Genomic DNA, 24,750 nt, shown 5'->3' with positions numbered 1-24,750 from the left:
GCGTTCCCAGTAATGCCTTGCAAGACCTGTGATGACGTTGGTCTCGCGTTACTATAGCGATCTCGCGTGACCGCTAGAGTCACACGAGACTACTTCATCACAGGACCTTGCCGCAAGGCATTACTGGGAACGCTTAGGCCGGGAATGCAGCGCGGGACGTCGGAAGGTAAATATACCCCAATTTTTTATTTTTTATTCTTTTTTTTACAGGGGTATGGTACCCAGGGCCTGGAGGACAGTCTCCTCTCCTCCACACCGTGGGTACCAACCGCACATGAGACACTTAACTTCCCGCATGGTGGGCATAGCCACATGCGGGAAGTAAGCAATTCTCATGCATTCCTATGGGTGCGGAATCACGGCAAATCTTTGCGATTCCGCACAAAAGAATGACCATGCTGCGATTTTTTCCACGATGCGATTCCACTGCGGAAAAAAGCGCAGCATTAGCACAGCATGTGTGGAATGCCATAGGAATGCATGGGGGGCGTTCTGTACATGATTTTTAAACGTTTTCGCGCCGAAAATCGCGGCAAAAACGCTTAAAAATCGCATCGTGGGCACACAGCCTCACTAAGAGGTTGTGAACCAGAAGCCCTGCATTCCCTGTGTGAACGCTGCCACATGCGGATTACTTCTTCTGCACTGGTGTACCACATGGTGTATTGCCAACTGTTCAGCAATAATGTTCGGATACGGCTTTAAAGAAGGCTACTACTTGGATATGACACAATTTTATTATACAATGATTATAAAACACCAAATAAATGGAATGGCAGATATAATATTACCCTGTCTTGTTAATTAATTTCATGTTAATCATACAATTATTATGAATTATAGTACAAAGAGAAATAAGTATCCATACTATACATTACTAAGCATTGTAGCATCACTTCTCTACTGAAGGGACCACAGTGTCGTGAAGGAAAATACTCTGGTCTTGTCATCACAGAAACCGTGCACCCACGATAGAGTCTGGAAATGTCCCTTCCTGGAAATGTCCCCTCTGTAAATGTCCCTTCCTGGAAATGTCCCCTCTCCTCACTGACATAGGGTCCACCTTTTTATACACAACACTCCCACATTACAACTGTGCAGTATGTTTAGTCTGCATCAGAATCTTGAATCTGCACAGTACGTTGTTGTCTTGACAACAGCACAAGACTTCAAGGTCTGTTTGTTATAGACTACTACAATCTTAGTTTGTTTGCGCCAACCAGAGATTCGTTTGCCATTAGCATGTCTCTTAACAATAGCACAATGTTTTGCTACTGATTATAACCCAGGCTCTGTTTGCCTCTGGTTAACTTGTCAAAGTTGTCTATCACTGTTCAAAGTTCAACATATGTTGCTTGTTACAAAGTTAACTCTTCAGATGGGCAGCATGACTTCCATAATCACCTTTTCTGAAAACTGGATACGTATCGTAACTCAGACCCACACTCATACATGTCAAGATATGTATCACAATCGGTCGTCGATTATTGATGTCATGCATGACCCAATATTGCTACAGTAGACCATAACATTTTGGTTTCTCTTGTCAATCGAGCATCATACTATTATTGAGCACAAGACTTCCTTGTTCAAGCAGCATAAATATTATCTATACAGTTGTTATTCCTATTGTAAGAATACACCACACAGAATTAGTTGGAAAGCTCCTTGTAGAATTCTCATCAACCACCCCCCAAGTGAAAGTATTCAGTATCTATCACTGTTTGTCAATGCAAATATCACAGTGGTCACTTGTGTACAAATCAGGATAATGAATCTTTGAAACACAGAAACACAGAGCTTCAAAGACCACAGAACAATTCCTTGTCTTACGGTATTGACACAGAGCAAACGCTTTGTGGCTCAGTGTCAAAGTTCAGCATTAATGATATTACACCATAGTATATTGCAATATAGTGTTTGGATTCAAACAACCATATTTCATATATGCAATACTTTCCATCCTTGGTCTAATGCCCACACTATATCAAAGCATATAAACAATATATTACAATATGTAGGCTATAAGATATCCATATTTTTATTAGCACCACACATGGCCAATCCCTGATTGTAGGCTGGCTGTTTCATTTGGTATTTATGCACCTGTGCAGCTGCCATTTTACTTGGGTCCGCTGCACCTTGTATTAGCGCAGATGCATTTAGGCCTGTCTGGTTTGTATCAAAATGAAAATTTTGCAGTGGTCTCTTAATTTTTGTCAGAGTTATATTATGCTATGTGTTAACTTGACTTACAGATTGCACAAAATAATGTAACAATGTACTTAATATTCCAGAATGAGGCTTCAGCAAAGTGGTCGAAATTTTACTCGAATGCCAGTGACTTCTCCACAAACTATCCCGTAAGTCAAGTGACGGACAATATGGTAAAATTACAGCTTATCCACCTGGGAAACAAAGGATCAGGTGTTCTACCAACTGACAAGTACACAAGAGTAAGTAGAGATCTGACTAGAAGTGCAGAAATAATTTAAATTAAATATATGTAATTTTATATTTGTTTATAGAAATTGACATTAACAGTTTGTAGGCAAAATATCAATTTATCCCTTATTCATAGGATAAAGGATAATTTAGTGATTACTGGGCTCCGACTGCAGAAACCTCAGAGATCGGAAAATGAGTTATGGAACCCAAGAATCAGGCTGTGCATCTTCAGTGGCGCAATAATGCGCATGCTCAACCTCCACAGCATTCATTGACTACGGGTCTACTGGAAATGGCAGCGAACTGTACTCTCCTTTCTCTCGCAATCCCATAGATAGTGAATAGGACCCATAGCGATTAGTAATTTATCCTCTCTACTTTGCATAGGCAGGGGTTCTCAAACTTTTTAAACCGAGGGCCAGTTCATGGTCCCTCAGACCATTGGAGGGCCGGAATATAGTTTAAAAAAACTATGAACAAATTCCTATGAACACTGCACATATGTAACACCCCTTTAGGGCTACCACGGTACACTGGGTGTTATGGGGGGTCTCACCTCTCTAGGGCGCTGTGCCTCTACCCGAATCTTGATTGGAGCTCTCTCTCTGGGACTGCAGAAGGACAGTTATCTTCTGCCAGGGGCTGATTCGGGAAACCTCTGCCACAGCTCAGTACACACACTCAGGGAACAGGAGTAAAACCGTTTAACAGGTTTATTGCTATGCAGCAGAATTGAGGTGGGAATAAGGAATAACATACAATACAAGTAACGGTGCTCTATAAAAGTCATATACACATCACAGTCTACTTCTACTCCGACCTTGCAAATATAACGTAGCAGGTTCCCCCTCCTTTGTATTAACTCAGTCCAAACGTTGGAGCCCAGTTTCCGCGGATGTTGGCGCGCAAATTAGAACCGTTGGTGCACTTAGATGAATATTACTGTCAATAGTCTGGGTTGTAGTGTACTCACTGTAAATAGCACTGGTAGAACCACAAGTCTCAGAAGGGCACTCACTGTGTGTCTCGAACGGTCGGAGAGTCCTCTGGAAACCAGCTGGGGGCGGCAGGATTTAGGCCTTTATGCAGTGGGAGTGCCGGCAGAACTCTCGGGTCTTTGATGTTATTTGCCTCAAAGGTTGACAGAACCGCGCTCTCTCCAGCAGCGCGGGTATCTCAGTGGGGGCCGCCACACTCTGCAGCATAGAAGAATGCAGATCCACACCGCTCCGATTCTCACAGCAAGCTGCTACGCTCCTTCTCCTCTGAACATTTACTTTAACTTCCTGCCCAGCTCCCTCCCCCAAGTCCCTCCTCCTCCAATCCACTCTCTTTCCTTCTATCCTTCCAGGCCGTGTCATCTGACTGAAACAAGGGTCCCTGGGAATTGTAGTCCACTGCCGTTCGGGGGAAAAACGGTTAATGTCTGTAGGTCCCTGTTTAGCAGCAGCTGCAAAACTCTTCTTAGTATCTGTAAGTGGGTCGCCCTCCCAGGGCTGTGAGGTACTCGGTACCGGGTCGGTCTCTCAGAGGGGATTGTCACAGCAGCGGTGACCTGGTCCATGGCCCTGGGCGTCCATGTAAAAGGAGTCTGTGCATCAGCCTCCACAGGGATGGAAGGAAAAGATGTTGCTTCCTGATGGTAGGTGATCGCTGGGCACCTAGGGGGCGCTGGACGGCTGTCAGTTGATTCCTGCAGGACCCGAACAGCCCTGTCCTTAAAATCAGCAAAGTCCAGATCAGGGTTTTGCAGGGTTATGATGCGCAACTGCCCCCCGTGGGTACTGGATAGGAGTCCTTCAATGAACTGCTCCTTTATCTTCCTCCTTCACACTGTCAGGATCAACTTGCTTAACTGCTCGCAGCGCCTCCTGCAGGTTAAGAGCATAGTCCCTTATACTGTCCTGCGTTGTCTGCTTACATCCAAAGAATCGCATCTTGATTTCAGCTGCATTGCAGGTGTCAAAGGTGCTTCTCAGCTTGGCTAGAATCTTTTTAACAGTCTCTTTGTCAGTGTCCTGCCAGGCTTTCACCTCTCTCTGTGCTGCACCTGTTAGCTGTCAAATATGGATGTTCACTTTCTGGCTTTCAGACAGAGGGTATACTTGAAACAGACTGCACAGTCTCTCTTTAAATTCACTCAGGGTATGTGACTCACCCGAGTACTGCGGTAGCCAGGCCGCTCCCGGAAGGTAGGGCATAGACAGCGGCATTATGGGGACCGCTGTGGTGGGCGCTACTCCTTGCGGCGCTGAGGGGTTGGCGACGGCGTCAGCCGCTGCATTGCTGCTTGGCACAGACATTCGCTCCCCCCCTAGTTAATGTTAGCCAGGGCCAGGGGGTTGAGTGAGCTTACCGGCGGCCGCTTCGCAGGCCCGATGCTTTGGGCTGTAGGCCTCAGCTCCTCCACTTCTCACGCGCTGTCCTCTCTTCCCGCGCGGCACTCCACTCCTTCGCGCTCTGCGGCAGGCTCCTCCCACGAAGGCCCACCTCTTTTGGTTCCCGCACGCGCCAAGCAGCACGGCAATGGCGGCAATTGGCGCCAACACAGTCTGTTACACAAACACAGTCTATGGACCCAGGGGGAACAGGGCTCCGTAATCCTGTTCGTGACGCCAAGTTGGGTCGCCCTCCCAGGGCTGTGGGGTACTCGGTATCGGGCCGGTGTCAGCGGGATGTGTCACAGCAGCGGTGACCCGGTCTGTGGCCCTGGGCGCCCAAGTATTAGGGGAGATTGAATGGTGGAATGTAGTTAATGGAATAGTTTGTGATGCCACCTGTGGTGTTCGGCAAGTGAGATGTTAAGCCAACACGGCATGCAGATCTACTGGGACTGATGGTATGGTGCAGCAAAGATGTAAAAGCTCGCCACAGGTGAAGTTGTAGTCCCAGGGCAGTGTAGATGTGGTCGGCACGGGGATGTAGCAGTGCCAGAAGGGTAGGATGCAGACAAAGACACAGCGGGTGCAATTTCTGTACCTTTACTTGATAAATGCAGTCCAGGGTCCTGATTACAGATGGTACTGGAGCAGGCTATCCTGGAAGCAGCTCAGGGATTCTATCTCAGCAGATGGGCTGTGCAGTCTCCTTCTTAGCGCTTATTTGAGTGAAGTAGTGTTGAGCATTCCGATACCGCAAGTATCGGGTATCGGCCGATACTTGCTGTATCGGAATTCCGATACCGACTTCCGATATTTTTTCAATATCGGAAGTCGGCATCGGAATCGGAAGTTCAAAGTTGATTGACAGCCTGACGTCATCATGATGCGCGGTGTGTGCGCATCATGATGCGCCGTCATTTCGGGCCTTCCGGGGGTCTCTGCCGGCCTGCCGGGGGGCTGTGCCGGCCTGCCGGGGGGCTGTGTGGACTGCCCGGGGTCTGTACCGGCCTGCCGGTGGTCTGTGCACCCTGTGGGGGTCTGTACCGGCCTGCCGGGGGGCTGTGCCGGCCTGCCGGTGGTCTGTGCACCCTGTGGGGGTCTGTACCGGCCTGCCGGGGGGCTGTGCCGGCCTGCCGGTGGTCTGTGCACCCTGTGGGGGGCTGTGCCGGCCTGCCGGGGGGCTGTGCTGATGTCCGGGGGTCTGTGCAAGCATCGTCCGATGGGACTACAAGTCCCATCTGGCGATGCCTGCTACCATGACAGTGATTGACACATTAGCCAATGATGGGACAGTAGTAGTCCCATCATCCGGCTAATGTGTTAAATGTTAATAAAAAAAAATACTACACACATACTACATGCATGCTACATACATACTACATGCTACATACATACTACATACATACTACATACATACTACATACATACTACATACATACTACATACATAACACATATATACTACATACATACTACATACATACTACATATATACTACATGCATGCTACATACATACTACATGCTACATACATACTACATACATACTACATACATACTACATGCATACTACATACATACTACATGCATGCTACATACATACTACATGCTACATACATACTACATATATACTACATGCATGCTACATACATACTACATGCTACATACATACTACATATATACTACATACATGCTACATACATACTACATGCTACATACATACTACATATATACTACATACATGCTACATACATACTACATGCTACATACATACTACATATATACTACATGCATGCTACATACATACTACATGCTACATACATACTACATATATACTACATGCATGCTACATATATACTGCATGCTACATGCATGCTACATACATACTACATACATACTACATACATACTACATACATACTACATACATACTACATGCATGCTACATACATACTACATGCTACATACATACTACATATATACTACATACATACTACATACATACTACATACATACTACATACATACTACATACATACTACATGCTACATACATACTACATATATACTACATGCATGCTACATACATACTACATGCTACATACATACTACATATATACTACATACATACTACATGCATGCTACATACATACTACATGCTACATACATACTACATATATACTACATGCATGCTACATACATACTACATGCTACATACATACTACATATATACTACATGCATGCTACATACATACTGCATGCTACATGCATGCTACATACATACTACATACATACTACATGCTACATACATACCACATATATACTACATACATACTACATACAATACATTCATACAATACATACATAGACATACAGTACATATAACATAGAGTAACATTCTTACCAATACTTGTCACATTGTTCCCCGAAGCCATTGTCTTTTACGGAATAAATATTAACATAACAAACCACAAAAATACTCACCCACGATCCGAAGCAGTCCACGAGTGTGTCCCACGACGATCTTGGGTAGAGAACTGCAGCATCAGCTGTTGCTGCCGTTCTCTACGGGCTGCAGGAATCCAATGACGGAAGGTAGGTATCCTTCTGCACTGTATTCCTCCGCCACTTAAAAAAAAAAAAGTCCCTAGTCTCACTTTATGCCATTGCTGCGTGGGAATTTCCCACACAGCAATGGCATAAAGTGAGACTAGGGACTTTTTTTTTTTTTAAGTGGCGGAGGAATACAGTGCGGAAGGATACCTACCTTCCGTCATTGGATTCCTGCAGCCCGTAGAGAACGGCAGCAACAGCTGATGCTGCAGTTCTCTACCCAAGATCGTCGTGGGACACACTCGTGGACTGCTTCGGATCGTGGGTGAGTATTTTTGTGGTTTGTTATGTTAATATTTATTCCGTAAAAGACAATGGCTTCGGGGAACAATGTGACAAGTATTGGTAAGTATGTTACTCTATGTTATATGTACTGTATGTCTATGTATGTATTGTATGAATGTATTGTATGTAGTATGTATGTAGTATATATGTGGTATGTATGTAGCATGTATGTAGCATGCATGTAGTATATGTAGTATGTATGTAGCATGTAGTATGTATGTAGCATGCATGTAGTATATATGTAGTATGTATGTAGCATGTAGTATGTATGTAGTATGTATGTAGTATGTATGTGGTATGTAGCATGCATGTAGTATATATGTGGTATGTATGTAGCATGTAGTATGTATGTAGCATGCAGTATGTATGTAGCATGCATGTAGTATATATGTAGTATGTATGTAGCATGTAGTATGTATGTAGTATGTATGTAGTATGTATGTGGTATGTATGTAGCATGTAGCATGCATGTAGTATGTATGTAGTATATATGTGGTATGTATGTAGCATGTAGTATGTATGTAGCATGCAGTATGTATGTAGCATGCATGTAGTATATATGTAGTATGTATGTAGCATATATGTAGTATGTATGTAGCATGTAGTATGTATGTAGCATGCATGTAGTATATATGTAGTATGTATGTAGCATGCATGTAGTATGTATGTAGTATGTATGTAGTATGTATGTAGCATGTAGTATGTATGTAGCATGCATGTAGTATATATGTAGTATATATGTGTTATGTATGTAGTATGTATGTAGTATGTATGTAGTATGTATGTAGTATGTATGTAGCATGTATGTAGCATGTAGTATGTATGTAGCATGCATGTAGTATGTATGTAGTATTTTTTTTTTTTTTTTTAACATTTAACACAGTTGCCGTATGATGGGACTACTACTGTCCCATCATTGGCTAATGTGTCAATCACTGTCATGGTAGCAGGCATCGCCAGATGGGACTTGTAGTCCCATCGGACGATGCTTGCACAGACCCCCGGACATCAGCACAGCCCCCCGGCAGGCCGGCACAGCCCCCCGGCAGGCCGGCACAGCCCCCCACAGGGTGCACAGACCACCGGCAGGCCGGCACAGCCCCCCGGCAGGCCGGCACAGCCCACCGGAGCCTGCACAGCCCCCCTGGCAGGCCGGCACAGCCCCCCGGCAGGCCGGCACAGACCACCGGAGCCTGCACAGACCCCCTGGTAGGCCGGCACAGCCCCCCGAAAGGCCCGTACAGACCCCAGAGAGGCTGTACAAGGGAAAAACAGGATTTTTCTTATTCCGATACCGGAAGTCCCATAGACTTGAATGGGACTTCCGGTATCGGAATCGGCGATACCGATACTTTTTTTTAAGATCGGCCGATCCATTCCGATCCGATACTTTGAAGTATCGGACGGTATCGCTCAACTCTAGAGTGAAGTACTCCTAGTACTGAGTTACACTGAAGTTCCTCCTAAATCTCTTCTACTAGCACTCCTCGTATGGCAGACAGCTGTAGCCGCTATTCCTCTTTTGGCTCACTCCGTGCTGTTGTGCCTCCGAGTCTTAGATGGGGGTAGGGCATTTACATCCTCCTACTCCTCTGGTGTCTGTTGCAAGACCATTAGTATCCTACAACCGTGGGGACCAGGCTCCAGTTCATGTGCTCTCGCTGTGAGGGAGCCCTCTTCCCTCAGCTCAACCTCCAGCTTCTCTCCACACGTCTACACACGTGGCCCTCCTCACGCTAACTGACCACTCCTTCCTCTTGGCCCTCAGAGAGCACTCCCTTCAAATCCGGTTCAGAGTCCCCCCTGCTGGCCTGGAGTGGAACTGTGTTGCATGTATAAGTTAACTGCGAGAGAGACCCTTCACTGCTTCCAAGCCTGGCATTACCCTCCCTGGAGGAAGGCAAAGCCACTGTGGCGGCCATACTCCTGGGGGCGCCACACTGGCATCACTCCTCCAGCTGCTTGACAGAGCCATTGTCCTCCACCTGGTCGGATGAGACCAAGGGCTCTGCTGCCTGCACTGCATTGTTACTGACAGTGAGCAGCTTAGCAACCATGGCATACCGAGGTATTGTGGCCTCCTCCTCCCCACAATTCAAAAGGCGTACAGGTACTCTCCCCTTCCATACATCAACTACCCCTCTGGCTGTCAGGACAGTGGGCCTGCTATCAGAGTATACTGGCTCTACCAATGACTGGTAATCTTTCCCTCTGAGGCCTATGGCTGCCCGACACCAAATCAGCATTTCACATCTGGGGGGTATTACAATGGGAAAAGCATCACTCACTCTGACGCTGCCAATTTCTCTGCCAGAGAGTTCTACCTGCTGTCTTTGCATCAGGGCCTTGATCTCCTTCTGCAGGACTCGTTGTTCACTGGAATCAGCAGTCTCAGCCACCTGTTGAAACAAGACAATAACCTCGGAAAGACAATTTTCATTTACATTCGTACCAAGAGTCATCATGGGATTACATTCTCGTTGATCAATATCCACAACTCTCAGACCTTGAGATTTTAACTCCACCCTCCCCACTTTAACAGTAATTTCTTTACATCCCACTTGTGGTAAAGACTGACCATTACTGGCAACTACTGTTAGTTCATCTGGGCCACGGGTGAGTTCAGAATCAGCCCAATACCGCTTGTAGAGGATATAGGGCATAGTGGTCACCTGGGAGCCAGTGTCCAGAAAAGCGTTCATGGGGATGCCGTCAATCACCACAGGAAGGATCGGTCTCCCTCCCACATACTTGCCTCGCCAGTTCCTTGAGCCTTGTGGTCCTACTCCTGGGGGTTGGCCCTCTACCCCAGGGGTTGCTCGTTTAAAGGACAAAATCTTGCAAAATGACCTGCCTTGTAGCAGTGTCTCCTGCAGGTTAAGAGCATAGTCCCTTATACTGTCCTGCACGTTCTGTTTACACCCAAAGAACCTCATCTTGATTTCAGCTGAAGTGTGAGTGTCAAAGGTGCTTTTTAGCTTGGCCAAAATCTTTTTAACAGTCTCTTTGTCAGTGTCCTGCCAGGCTTTTACTTCTCTCTGTGCTGCACCTGTTAGCTGCCCAATAAGGATGTTCACCTTCTGGCTTTCAGATAGAGGATACACCTCAAACAAACTGCACAGTCTCTCTTTAAATTCACTCAGGGTATGGGACTCACCCGAGTACTGTGGTAACCAGGCCGCTCCCGGTATGTAGGGCATGGACAGCGGCATTATGGGGACCGCTGCGGTGGGTGCTACCGGAGCCGCAGCTACGTTGGACACTGCATCTTGCGGCGCTGAGGGGCTGGCGGGGGCGTCCGCCGCTGCATCGGCGCTTGCCTGAGACATTCTCCTTCCCCCTAGTTAACGGTTGCCAGGCCCCGGGGTTGAGCGGCTTACCGGCTGTAGGCCTCAGCTCCTCCCCTTCTCACGCGCTGTCCTCTCTTCCCGCGCGGCACTTCACTTCTTCGCGCTCTTCGGCAGGCTCCGCCCATGAAGGCCTGTCCCTTTTTCTTCCCGCGCGCGCCAATCAGCGGGATAATGGCGGCAATGGCGCCAATTTCGCACACAGTCTATAGCACACAACAGTCTCTGGCACACAGGACCCGGGGATACCGGGCTCCGTAATCCTGTTCGTGATGCCAAAATGGGTCGCCCTCCCAGGGCTGTGGGGTTCTCGGTACCAGGCCGGTCTCTCAGAGGGGATTGTCACAGCAGCGGTGACCCGGTCCGTGGCCCTGGGCGTCCATGTAAAAGGGGATGAGTTGGGAATAAAGTTTATAAGTGATTTGTGACGCCACCTGTGGTGTTCGGCAAGGGAGGTGTTAAGCCAACGCTGCAGACAGATCCTCTGGGACAGATGGCATGGTGCAGCAATGATGTTGTAGTCCTCCACAGGTAGGGCTGTTGGTCCCAGGGCAGTGTAGCGGAATGTTTAGGAAGAGGAAGCAGTGTTTGGCACAGAGATGTAGCAGTGCTGAGGATGTTGCAAGAAGGAGGCAAGGACACAACAGGGTTCAGTTTCTTTACCTTTATTTGGCAAACGCAGTCCAGGGTCCTGATTACAGATGGCACAGGAGCAGGCTAGCCTGGAAGCAACTCAGGGATCTCTCTATCAGATCGGTTGTGTAGTCTCCTTCCTAGCGCTGGCTTGAGGTACATGCAGTACAGTGTTACTCTGAAGTTCCTCCTTCTTATCTTCTCTTAGAACTACCTCGTATGGCAGAGAGCTGTAGCCCTCTATCTCTCTTGGCTCACCTGTCGCTGTTGTGCCTCCGCGTCTTAGTTGGGAATAGAGCATTTACAGCTTCCTATTCTTCTGGTTTCTGTTGCAGGACCTTCAGTATCCATACAACCGTGGAGACCAGGCTCCAGATCATGCGCTCTCACTGGGAGGGAGCTCTCTTTTCTCAGCTCAACCTCCAGCTTCTCTCCACATGTCTACACACGTGGCCCTCCTCACACTAACTGTCACGGTCACGCGTGTGTCTGGACGCAGCGAGTACCGCAAGGCGAACCCATATGACACACGTGACCCTGGATACACCGCCTCCAACTGGCGAATTTCAATATTACACGTATATATACAATAAGGGGAAAACCTGGGTAACAATGCCAATGGCGGCCCTGCGATAGGGAACGGGGATGTGGAGACCTCCTGCACTCCCTTGAGCCAGCGTCCCTGCACTCCTAACGTTCCCTATGCAGGTTCCACACTGGGTGACGCACAGGAACCTTAAAACCCTGACTTGTCCTGCACCTAAACCCTCACTAGGGAATTGGTTGGTGCAGAAACTAATCCCACCACTGCACTAAACACACATAAGGGAAAATGACAATACAGGGGGACACCACTTAGCTTTTTTGCTCTGTTGCGTATGCTCCTAGCAACAGAGCCCACCACCTGCATGCATCTTCTCCTCCACCCAGATCCATCACCATAACCGGATCCATCACCATAGTGCAGCCTTGGAGCAGAGTCCACCACCAGTTGCAGCTGCCCAGTAAACAGAGTCCCAAAGATGAGTCCAGCTTCTGCCAAAAGTCCAGCATGCTTGAGTCCAACTTATCTGCCAAAAAGTCCAGCATGCTTGAGTCCAGTTTTCAGCAACCAAGTCCAGCATTCTGAGTGCAACTCTCAACATAGTCGCCACTCCACCAAGCCATGCAAGCACTTCCTGCTGACACCATAGCTGACTCAACCCCTCTGGCTGGGCTGCCCAGCACTCTCATTCAGCTCCTTCATCACCTAGGCTTGCTTCCCAAATGACGAACTCACAATATCACCAACCGGTGATCAAACACACCTGACACTCTTTTATAGAGCATCACACCTGTTTTATAATTACGTGCACTCAACCAAAGAAACTAAAGTGTGATACCACTCATCACCACCGGGGCAACTTAGAATGAACGACACCACGTGTAATAATTCCAATGGCCACCGGGGGCAATCACACCACTTTGGCTCCCAGCCAAAGGAAAAAAAGTTCATTATGTACATTAAGGCTGTGTGCACACGCTGCGGATTTTGCTGCGGTTCCGCAGCGGTTTTGGCCGCTGCGGACCCGCAGCAGTTTTTGCTGCGGTGTACAGTACAATGATTCCCTATGGGAATCAAAAACCGCAGTGCAGACGGTGCGGAATTTTCCGCGCGGATTATCTGCGGTTTTCAATCCGCAGAAAGAATTGACATGTCAATTCTTTCTGCGGATTCTCCTGCGGTTTGCCATCTCCTCCATTGAGGAGATGAAAAACCGCAGGGCAAAACCGCAGAGCAATCCGCAGGTAAAACCGCAGGTCTTTTGACCTGCGGTTTCACCTGCAGATTGTACAAAATCCGCGCGGATGAATCCGCACCTTTTCCGCAGCGTGTGCACACAGCCTTAACCTGTCAGATCCACTCTGGATCATGACACTAACTATGTCCCCTCCTGGCCCTCAGAGCGCGCTCCTCCCCAATCCTGGTTCAGAGCTCCCTCTGCTGGCCTGGAGTGGGAACTGTGTTACATGTAAATGATTAACTGTCAGAGAGACCCTTCCTTGCTTCCAAGCATGACATCACCCTCCCTGGAGAAAGGCAAAGCCACTGTGGCGACCATACTCCTGGGGGCACCACATAAGCTCCAGTATACTGGTAGCTGCTCTGACAGTTCCCTGTGCAGGTGTTATACATATCTTATTTTGAAGTAAAAAAAAACTAAACAGGAACAAATACAATATTTAAAATGAAGAACAAGTAGTTAGTCAACAAACTTACCGGTATTTGAATGGGAACTATGGACCTGCTTTTGGCTAATGAGATGGTCAATGTCCCATTCCATATTTGTCACTGCTAGTCGTAACAAGTGAAGCAATTTTTCTCTTTCTTGATATCATTGTTTCCTAGGGATTCCAAATTGCTATCAGTAAAATACCAATATATATACAGCGCTATAAAAGCAATATACCAGCAATAAAATTGCCCACACAGAGACATACAGACTGCCAGGGCTGCCACTAGGAATTTCAGGGCCCCATACTGGCAAAATTTTCGGGGCCCCCTTGAGACTCCGCCCAGGCTCCACCAAGCCCCGCCTTGACCCCCTCGAACTGTCCACAGTCCCACCGTTCTCTCTTGGAAAAACTCCACTTCTCACCTATCACACACTAACAGTTCCCATCACCAGATCACACATATAGCCGGCAGCTTTTGCTTTGGCCAAAAGATTTTTTAAGCCGCCACCATAACAGGGTAGACACTTTTGGCCAGGCCCTAATTTACTGTAACCTATTAAATATTTGTTAAAATATGCAATACAATTTAGGTATATTTTTGTCTATTTTTCAATTTTTAAAATGACCAATAATATCACATACAAGGAACAAATACCGCTACACCATGTCCAGACCACATATTACCACCACAAAGTGACCAAATAATAGCACATACAAGGGACAAATACCACTGCACCATGCCCAGACCATATATTACCACCACATGGTGACTGAATACTACAATACTGATCATTAATAAAAGACATAATACTATCACCATAAGGGCTTTATACACAGGAGATCTGTACTTAGTATGCAGTGTCTGTTCAGGTAATATAGTGATCAATGACATTATGCACAGGAGCTTTGTATATAATGTACAGGTAACACAGTGATCACTGGTGACATTATACACAGGACCTCTGTATATAGTACACAGTGTATAGTGTCAGTGTATAGGTAACACACTAACTCACCAGTGACGTCTCTAGGTGAAGTCCTTCAGCTTCGCTTTTCATCTTTCATCCAGCACAGATCGTCATCACGTCTTCCAGCCAGGGTTCGTCTCTGCAGGAAATAACACAGTTATCTAGAGCTCTGCTTGCAGAACACATTACTTATTTTTTCCCAGCTTCTACATTACACCACATGAAGAAAAAAGGCGACATAGTGTCGCTCTGCACAGTAACAGGACCCTCCCCCCATTTAAAACAGTATACTCAAAAAATAAAATACATCACTGCAGTAATAATAACCCTTAATTAGCCCCTATGGTAATAATATCCCCCATCCTGACCCCCGTGTGTCTCATTCCTAGCTTCAGCCATATGTTCTCCCATCCAACCCTCATGAGTATCCATTCTACCCCATATGATCTCCCCATCCTGCCCCCTCTGTCTCCATTGTATCCATCCTGCCCCATGATCCTGTGTGATTTGTCTCCAACCCTGCCCCATCTGTCTCCAATCATGCACCGTATCTCCATTCTGCCCCATGTCTCCAATCGTGCCCCGCATCTCGCATTTTGCCCCATGTCTCACATTCTGCCCCCTCCTGTATCTTACTGTCACATTCTGCCCACTCCTGTGTCTCACTGTCACATTCTGCCCCAGCGTCCAGCATTCTTCCCCAGCATCCAGCATTCTGCCCCAGTGTCCAGCATTCTGCCCCATGTCTGCATTCTGCCCCAGTGTCCAGCATTCTGCCCCAGTGTCCAGCATTCTACCCCCATGTCTGCATTCTGCCCCAGTATCCAGCATTCTGCCCCCATGTCTGCATTCGACCCCAGTGTTCTCCATTCTCCCCCAGTGTTCAGCATTCTACCCCCGTGTCTGCATTCTGCCCCAGTGTCCAGCATTCTGCCCCCCATGTCTGCATTCTGCCCCAGCGTCCAGCAGTCTGCCCCGGTGTCCAGCATTCTACCCCGGTGTCTGCATTCTGCCCCATGTCCAGAATTCTGCCCCACTGTCCACATTCTGCCCCAGCGTCCAGCATTCTGCCCTCATGTCTGCATTCTGCCCCAGTGTCCAGCATTCTGACGCAGTGTCCAGTATTGTGTCCCCATGTCTTGCATTCTGCCAGTGTCCAGCATTCTACCCCCATGTCTGCATTCTGCCCCAGTGTCCAGCATTCTGCCCCAGCATCCAGCATTCTGCCTCAGCAATCTGCCCCAGCGTCCAGCATTCTGCCCCAGTGTCCTGCATTCTGCCCCCGTTTCACAGTCTGCCCTGGGCCCCCCGGATCGCCGCTCTCAACAATAAAAAAAAGTTTTTCTTACCTGTCAGTGCTCCAGCGGCGAGGCTCCGTCCCTCCACGCAGCTGAAGCGCGCACTCGCCGGCGACTGACAGTGACGTCAGATGCCAGCGATTTGCGCGCTGCGACTGGCGTTAGCTGCCAGCCTCCGATTGGCTGGCGGCTGTTAACTACTGACGTGCGGGCCGGCGAGCCCGCATGTCAATAGTGTTTAGCAGCCCCCTCTGCCCACCGGGCCCCATATGCCAGTCAGGGCAGTAATGCCCTGATGGCGGCCCTGTAGGCTTCACTGCCCATCAATGCAGTCTGATCACTGCCCATTAATGCAGCCTTGCCAGTTCATAGCCTTTCAGCCTCACCATTGCCCATATTGGTGGAACTTCGCTTTTACCTCAGGCTCAGACTGGTGTGGTGTGAGAGTCCCCAATAGGCAGGTAAATGTCGCCAATAGGCAGTATAGGTTCCCAATAGGCAGGTAAATGTCCCCAATAGGCAAATAAATGTCTGCAATAGGCAAGTAAATGGGACGCCCTCACACCCAGGGCTGTGGGGTACTCGGTACCGGGCCCGATGAGCTTCAATGGGAGATGTCACGGAAGCTGGGACCCGGCCCATGGCCCTGGGCGCCCATTGTAAAAGTGGAATGTTCAGTGTGCTGATGATGAGTGATTCGTGATGCCACCTGTGGTGTTCGGCAATAGAGATGTAAGCCGACGCTGCAAACAGATCCTCTGGGACAGATGGTGTGGTGCAGCAGTGATGTTATAGCCCTCCACAGGCAGGGCTGTAGTCCCAGGGCAGTGTAGGGGAAGTGACACTTAGGTGGTGTAGTGTCAGGCGCAAGGGATGTAACCGTGCTGGGCCGGTTGGCGCAGGAATAAGTGGAGGACACCAGGACATGTAGTTCCAAAGCTTTACTCACAGTCTGTTGCAGGTACAGGTGCCCGCATCCATGCCGTGTCCTCCGAGTCAGGAGCTCAGCCAACTTCCAGGCAAGATGAAGTACTCCTTCCCAACACTCCGCCAACATATGTGCCTTTTCTGAACGTCTCCTCTTATAGCGCCTTTGAATGAAGTACTCCTAGTACTGAGTTACACTGGAGTTCCTCCTGTCAGAGTTTCCTATGAACTCTACTTGTACGGCAGACAGCTGTAGCCCGCTTCGGGGACTCCTTGCTACTAAGTCCCGGCTCACTAATATGTTGCTGTTGTGCCCCCAAGTCTTGTGTGGGAATAAAGTGGTCACTACTTCTATTCCTCCAGTGTCTGCTGCAGCACCATTAGTATCCGTACAACCTCGGGGACCGGACCCCGGCCTTGCGCTTAGAACTTGAAAAGGGTTCTCCTCTAACCCTGGTCCTTGTTCTCTTATTCTCCTTATGTTCCGTGCTAATCCTTCTTCCCAATGGAGAATCAAGCTTCCTTTCTCTGTCTCTTTCCTGTGCCAGCAGACCCCGATCACTGTGGCCTGCTGCAGCACTTCCTTCTTCCATCCCTCTCCCGGGGATCTTCTCTTTCTCACTCTCTGTCCTTCTACATCCTCACTCACTGACTGAATGAAAGACTGACTGACTGACTCAACTCTTCCCGCTCTTTTATTTGAACTAAACTCCACCCACCTCCCAGCACGTTTCGTGTTCCAAGCAGGGAGCCACCAAGGGGTGCTATGCTACTCTCCAAGCAGGGAGCTGCCGAAGGTGCTTTGCTACACTACTTTGTGGTGTGGGGTGCAGGTGTTGGGGCGTGGTCAGGTGTCTCCACCTTACCTGGATAGTGGGGTACCACACCTCAGGAGGAGGTGCAGTACCTCTGTGGTGACTGAACCCTCAGAGGTGCCACATAAACGTCCCCAATAGGCAGTATACATCCCCAATAGGCTGGTAAAGGTCCCCAATAGGCAAGTAAATGTCCCCAATAGGCAAATAAATGTCCCCAATAGGCAGCATAGTCCCCCAATAGGCAGGTAAATGTCCCCAATAGGCAGGTAAATGTCCCCAATAGGCAGCATAGTCCCTAATAGGCAGGTCAATGTTCCCAATAGGCAGCATAGTCCCCAATAGGCAGGTAAATGTTTCCAATAGGCAGCATAGTCCTCAATAGGCAACATAGTCCCCAATAGGCAGGTAAATGTCCCCAATAGGCAGGTAAATGTCCCCAATAGGCAGGTAAATGTCCCCAACAGGCAGGTAAATGTTCCCAATAGGCAGGTAAATGTCCCTAATAGGCAGCATAGATTCCCAATTGGCGTGATAGACTGGACCCAGGGTTAAAAAAAAAAAAACAGTACTCACCTGTGTCCCACACTGCTCTGAAGAGGGATCCGCTTAACTCTGTCTTCTTCTGGCACAGGCGGCGTGACGTCATCAGACCGCGCAGGCGGCGTGATTACAATCACATTGTCTGTGCTGCATACGGAGGGCTGCACATCGCCTTTCCTCGCCGCCTTGTCGTTCCGCCTACGTTTACAGGGCCCGCCGACATTGAATTGTAGTGAAGTTCAATGTCGGCCGGGCCCAGGGGCCGGATAAATGTCCTTGGCGGGCCACATATGATCTGCGGGCCATAGTCTGAGGACCCCTGGGTAGGGGATAGCTTCATATTTTGTGAATAACCCTTTTATGGAACCTATAATATTTTAGCAGATTTCATTCATAATTGCAATAAATGTGACATTTGCTTTTGTTTCTTATTGTAAAGCATAAGCATTCAATGTTTTCTGATACCCCCCCCCCCAACTAAGTACCTATAGTGCGGTTATGGCTCATTTTCCTTACATTATATAGAGAACTGCTTCGCACAACATATAAACTAGCAAAATTCATCAGCATACTACAAGTAATGAATTCATAAATTCCACTATTACTACAGACATAAAAATGTGACATAGAATCATAGAATCGTAGAGTTGGAAGGGACCTCCTGGGCCATCTGGTCCAACCCCCTGCTCAAAGCAGGATTCGCTAAATCATCCCAGTTAGATGTCTGTCCAGCCTCTGTTTGAAGACTTCCATTGAAGGAGAACTCACCACTTCTCGTGGCAGCCTGTTCCACTCATTGATCACTCTAACTGTCAAAAAGTTTTTTCTAATATCTAATCTGTGTCTCCTCCCATTCAGCTTCATCCCATTGCTTCTAGTCTTTCCTTGTGCAAATGAGAATAAAGTTGATCCTTCTACAATGTGACAGCCCTTTAGATATTTGTAGACAGCTATTAAGTCTCCTCTCAGTCTTCTCTTTTGAAAACTAAACATTCCCAAATCCTGCAACCTTTCCTCATAAGACAGGGTTTGCAGACCGGTCACCATTCTGGTCGCTCTTTTCTGAACTTGCTCCAGTTTGTTGATGTCTTTTTTAAAATGTGGTGCCCAAAATTGGACACAATATTCCAGATGAGGTCTGACCAAAGAGGAGTAGAGGGAAATAATTACTTCATGTGATCTAGACTGTATGCTTCTGTTAATACATCCTAGAATTGCATTTGCCTTTTTTGCTGCTGCATCACACTGTTGACTCATATTCAGTCTGTGATCTATTAGTATACCCAAGTCTTTTTCACATGTGCTGTCACTTAGCCCTATTCCTCCCATTCTATATATGCTTTTTTCATTTTTATTGCCCAGATGTAGTACTTTGCATTTCTCCCTGTTAAAAACCATTCTGTTAGTTGCTTCCCACTTCTCCAGTTTATTTAAATCTTTTTGAATCCTCTCTCTCTCTTCTCTAGTATTAGCTATCCCTCCTAGCTTTGTGTCATCAGCAAATTTAATCAGTTTACCCTCAATTCCTTCATCTAAATCGTTGATAAAGATGTTGAACAATACAGGGCCCAGGACAGAGCCCTGTGGTACCCCACTTGAGACATTCTTCCAACTGGATGTGCAGCCATTTACGACCACTCTTTGGGTCCGATCACTAAGCCAGTTATGAATCCACCTAACAGTTGCCTTGTCCATTCCATATTTAGTCATTTTTTCAATAAGGATTGTATGAGAGACTTTGTCAAATGCTTTGCTGAAGTCAAGATATACTATATCTACAGCATTTCCTTGATCCACCCAATCAGTAATACCGTCATAGAAGGAAATTAAATTAGTCTGACATGACTTATTAGTTACAAACCCATGCTGACTCTGTTTAATCACTTCATTCTTATCCAGGTATTGACATACATGTTGTTTAATAATTTGTTCAAAGATCTTTCCTGGTATAGAAGTCAGACTCACCGGCCTATAGTTGCCTGGTTCCACCTTCTTCCCCTTTTTGAAGATAGGAACAACATTTGCTCTTCTCCAGTCTTCTGGGACTTCTCCTGTTCTCCAAGAATTTTCAAAGATTATGGAGAGGGGTTCAAAAATTTCTTCTGCTATCTCCTTCAGTACTCTGGGGTGTAATTCATCTGGACCTGGAGACTTGAATTCATTTAGGTTAGCTAAGTGTTTCCTCACTATCTTTCTGTTTATAGATATCCTGGATTCTTCTATTCCCTTAATAGGACAGTGAATAACAGTTGATGTTACATTTCCTTTCTGAGAGAAAACAGATGCAAAATAGGAATTTAAAAGTTCAGCCTTCTCAACATCCTGTCTTACCATTTCATCATTTTCATCCTGTAAAAATCCTATAGCATCTTTGACTTTTCTTTTACTTTTGACATATCCCCAAAATCCTTTATTATTGCTTTTGACATCTCTTGCAAGCCTCAATTCAATTCATATTTAGTTAACCGATTGTGATCAAAAAATGTATAAGCCATCCAAGTGCGACAAGGTGTACCTCAATGTAGGAGCCTAATTTTAGTAACTCACCTCTATGTGTCTTTAGCTAGGCCTCAAATAAGCTCAAATAAACTTTGGAAAAGATAGGATCTGGCTTAGATCTAATTAAAACAGTGATAGTTGGAACTTTCTCCCATCTCCCGACCCTACTGCATCTCTGGAGCTTAGCCACAGTGATCTTGGGGTTCTTCTTTACCTCTCTCACCAAGGCTCTTCTCCCACGATTGCTTAGTTTGGCTGGACGGCCAGGTCTAGGAAGACTTCTGGTGGTCCCAAACTTCTTCCATTTAAGGTTTATGGAGGCCACTGTGCTCTTAGGAACCTTGAGTACTGCAGAAATTATTTTGTAACCTCGGCCAGATCTGTGCCTTGCCACAATTCTGTCTCTGAGCTCCTTGGCCAGTTCCTTTGACCTCATGATTCTCATTTGGTCTGACATGCACTGTGAGCTGTAAGGTCTTATATAGACAGGTGTGTGCCTTTACCAATCAAGTCCTATCAGTCTAATTAAACACAGCTCTGTCACAATCCATGCTGGATTGTGACAGATAAAAGCGCAAGTAACCTTTTTTTTCCTTTAAGCTGTTTACTTAAAGTTAGTTTTGCCCCCGGTGGCCATTAAGGTCATTACACAGTTGTGTCTTTAGTTCTAGTTTTGCCCCCGGTGGTGGCTAGTATTATTACACGGGAATCACTAGCAGGTGTGATGGCTCTGGCTCTTGCCTATAAAGGAGAGTCAGGTGATCTCACTCACTGTTGGTGATATTGGTTATTTCCAACCATCCTTGGTGGAGGAAAGAGCTAGAGAAGGGTTCCTCACAGCTCAGTCAGAGTCCTGGTGTGGATGGAGCAACAGTTAGGAGTTCCTTGCTGGTCTGACAGAGCTTTGGTGAAGTAGCAGCTATTCAGGAGGAAAGCTGCACTCAGGTGCTGGACTCTGTTGCTGGGAGCAATAGCAACGGAGCAAAGCTAAGTGTTTTTTCCCTGTTTGTAACTTTCCTTATGTGTTTTAGTGCAGTGGTAGGATTAGTTTCTGCACCGTCCAATTCATTAGAAAGGAATAGGTGCAGGGCGAGCTAGGTATCCTGCTCATCGCCAGGTGCGGAACCTGCCTAGGGACCGTCAGGAGTGTGGAGACACTGACTCAGGGGAGTGCAGGAGGTCTCCACGTCCCCGTTCCCTATTGCAGGGCCCTCCATTGTATCGGTTTCCCTGGTGTTTCCCTTATCTCTGTAAATTCGCTTGCTGGAGGCGGTGTATCCGGCTGCACGTTTCATTGTTTAAATTCGCCCTGCTGGAGGCGGTGTATCCAGGGTCACGGTGTCATAGAAATTCGCCCTGCTGGAGGCGGAGTATCCAGTCACCCATGACATCACAGCTGGACTCCAATGAAGGAGTAGAACCATCTCAAGGAGGATCACAAGGAAATCGACAGCATGTGACTTAAATATGAGTGTCTCATAGAATGTTAGAGTTGGAAGGGACCTCCTGTGGTCATCTGGTCCAACCCCCGCTTAAAGCAGGTTTCACTAAATCATTCCAGACATATGTCTGTCCAGACTTTGTTTAACCCCTTCATGACTCAGCCTATTTTGACCCTAATGACCTGGCCATTTTTTGCAATTCTGACCAGTGTCCCTTTATGAGGTAATAACTCTGGAACGCTTCAATGCATCCTAGTGATTCTGAGATTGCTTTTTCGTGACATATTGGGCTTCATGTTAGTGGTAAATTTAGGTCGATAATTTTGGCGTTTATTTGTGAAAAAAACGGAAATTTGGCGAAAATGTTGCAATTTTCACATTTTTAATTTTTATTCTGTTAAACCAGAGAGTTATGTGACACAAAATAGTTAATAAATAACATTTCCCATATGTCTACTTTACATCAGCACAATTTTGGAAACAACATTTTTTTTGGTTAGGAAGTTAGGCTGGTTTCACACTTGCGTTTTTTTGCGCTGCGTTTTTGCGCAAACATGCGCATGCGTTTTTTCCCTATACTTAACATGAGTGCGCATAGACATGCGTTTGTACGCGTTTGTATGCGCATGCGTTTTTTTGTAGTGTGCACCCTAGCGCACGAATGCATCCTGTTGCATTTCTTGTGCGTCCGACCTGTCTCAAAAAAACGCATGTGCACGCAATGCTCACAAAATTCACCCAAAAATACATTATAGTCTATAGGAGCGCTGACGTGCGCATGGTAATGCGCACGTCATCGCAAAAAAAGCATGCGGTTTTTTGTAAAAACCATGCGCAAAAAAACAAAAAAATCGCATAAAAACGCATGGTGCATTTTTTATGCGCGTTTGCACTGCACACGTAGCGCAGCGCAAAAAAACGCAAGTGTGAAAGTAGCCTTATAAGGGTTAAAAGTTGACCAGCGATCTCATTTTTACAACGAAATTTACAAAACCATTTTTTTTAGGGACCACCTCACATTTGAAGTCACTTTGAGGGGTCTATATAGCAGAAAATACCCAAAAGTGACACCACTCTAAAAACTGCACCCCTCAAGCTACTCAAAACTACATTCAAGAAGATTATTAACCCTTCAGGTGCTTCACAGGAACTAAAGCAACGTGGAAGGAAAAAATGGACATTTTAATTTTTCCAACAAAAATTTTCATTTAGCATCAATTTTTTTCATTTTCACATGGGTAACAGGATAAAATGGATCCTAAAATTTGTTGGGCAATTTCTCCTGAGTACACCGATACCTCATATGTGGTCATAAACCACTGTTTGGGCGCACGGCAGGGCTCAGAAAGGAAGGACCTCCATTTGACTTTTTTAATGGAAAATATGCTGGAATATTTAGCGGTTGCCATATCGCGTTTGGAGAGTCGCTGTGTGCCTAAACACTGGAGCTTCCCCACAAGTAACCCCATTTTGGAAACTAGACCCTCCAAGGAACTTATCTAGATGCATAGTGAGCACTTTGAACCCCCCAGGTGCTTCACAAATTGATCCGTAAAAAAAGGACTTTTTTCACAAAAATTGTCTTTTAGCCTCAGTTTTTTCATTTTCACATGGGCAGCAACAGGATAAAATAGATCCTAAAATTTATTGGGCAATTTCTCCTGAGTACACCGCTACCTCATATGTGGTCATAACCCACTGTTTGGGTGCACGGCAGGGCCCGGAAGAAAAGGAGCACCATTTGACTTTTTGAATGGAAAATTAGCTCCAATCGTTAGAGGACACCATGTCGCGTTTGGAGAGCCCCTGTGTACCTAAATATTGGAGCTCCCCCACAAGTGACCCCATTTTGGAAACTAGACCCCCCAAGGAACTTATCTAGATGTGTGGTGAGCACTTTGAACCCCCAAGGTGCTTCACAGAAGTGTATAACGCAGAGCCGTGAGAATAAAAATAATTTTTTTTCCTCAAAAAATGATTTTTTTAGCCCGCTATTTTTTCTTTTCACAATGGTAACAGGAGAAATTGGACCCCAAAAGTTGTTGTCCCGTTTGTCTTCAGTACACTGGTATCCCATATGAGGGGGGAACCACTGTTCGGGCACACGTCGGGGCTCGGAAGCAAAGTAGTGATGTTTTGAAATGCCGACTTGATGGAATGGTCTGCGGGCGTCATGTTACGTTTGCAGAGCCTCTGATGTGCCTAAACAGTGGAAACCCCCCCACAAATGACCTCATTTTGGAAACTAGACCACCCAAGGAACTTATCTAGATGTGTGATGAGCACTTTGAACCCCCAAGTGCTTCACAGAAGTTTATAAACGCAGAGCCATGAAAATAA

The 24,750-nt window shown here is 46.7% G+C and overlaps 1 protein-coding gene across 1 annotated transcript in view; it reads left to right on the top strand.

Moving 5' to 3' along the window:
- ACE2 (angiotensin converting enzyme 2) overlaps positions 1-24,750 on the top strand; it is a 129,293-nt gene that overhangs the window by 12,387 nt on the left and 92,156 nt on the right. Inside the window, exon 2 of the mRNA XM_073565258.1 lies at positions 2,298-2,456. Within this exon, the coding sequence (XP_073421359.1) occupies positions 2,298-2,456 (159 nt within the window). The remainder of the gene's footprint in view (positions 1-2,297; positions 2,457-24,750) is intronic.

The sequence above is a fragment of the Dendrobates tinctorius genome, unplaced genomic scaffold (genome assembly GCF_039654945.1).
Source record: "Dendrobates tinctorius isolate UK_male_01 unplaced genomic scaffold, ASM3965494v1 ptg000016l, whole genome shotgun sequence".
NCBI lineage: Eukaryota > Metazoa > Chordata > Amphibia > Anura > Dendrobatidae > Dendrobates > Dendrobates tinctorius.
This window is presented reverse-complemented; position numbering and strand designations above follow the sequence as displayed.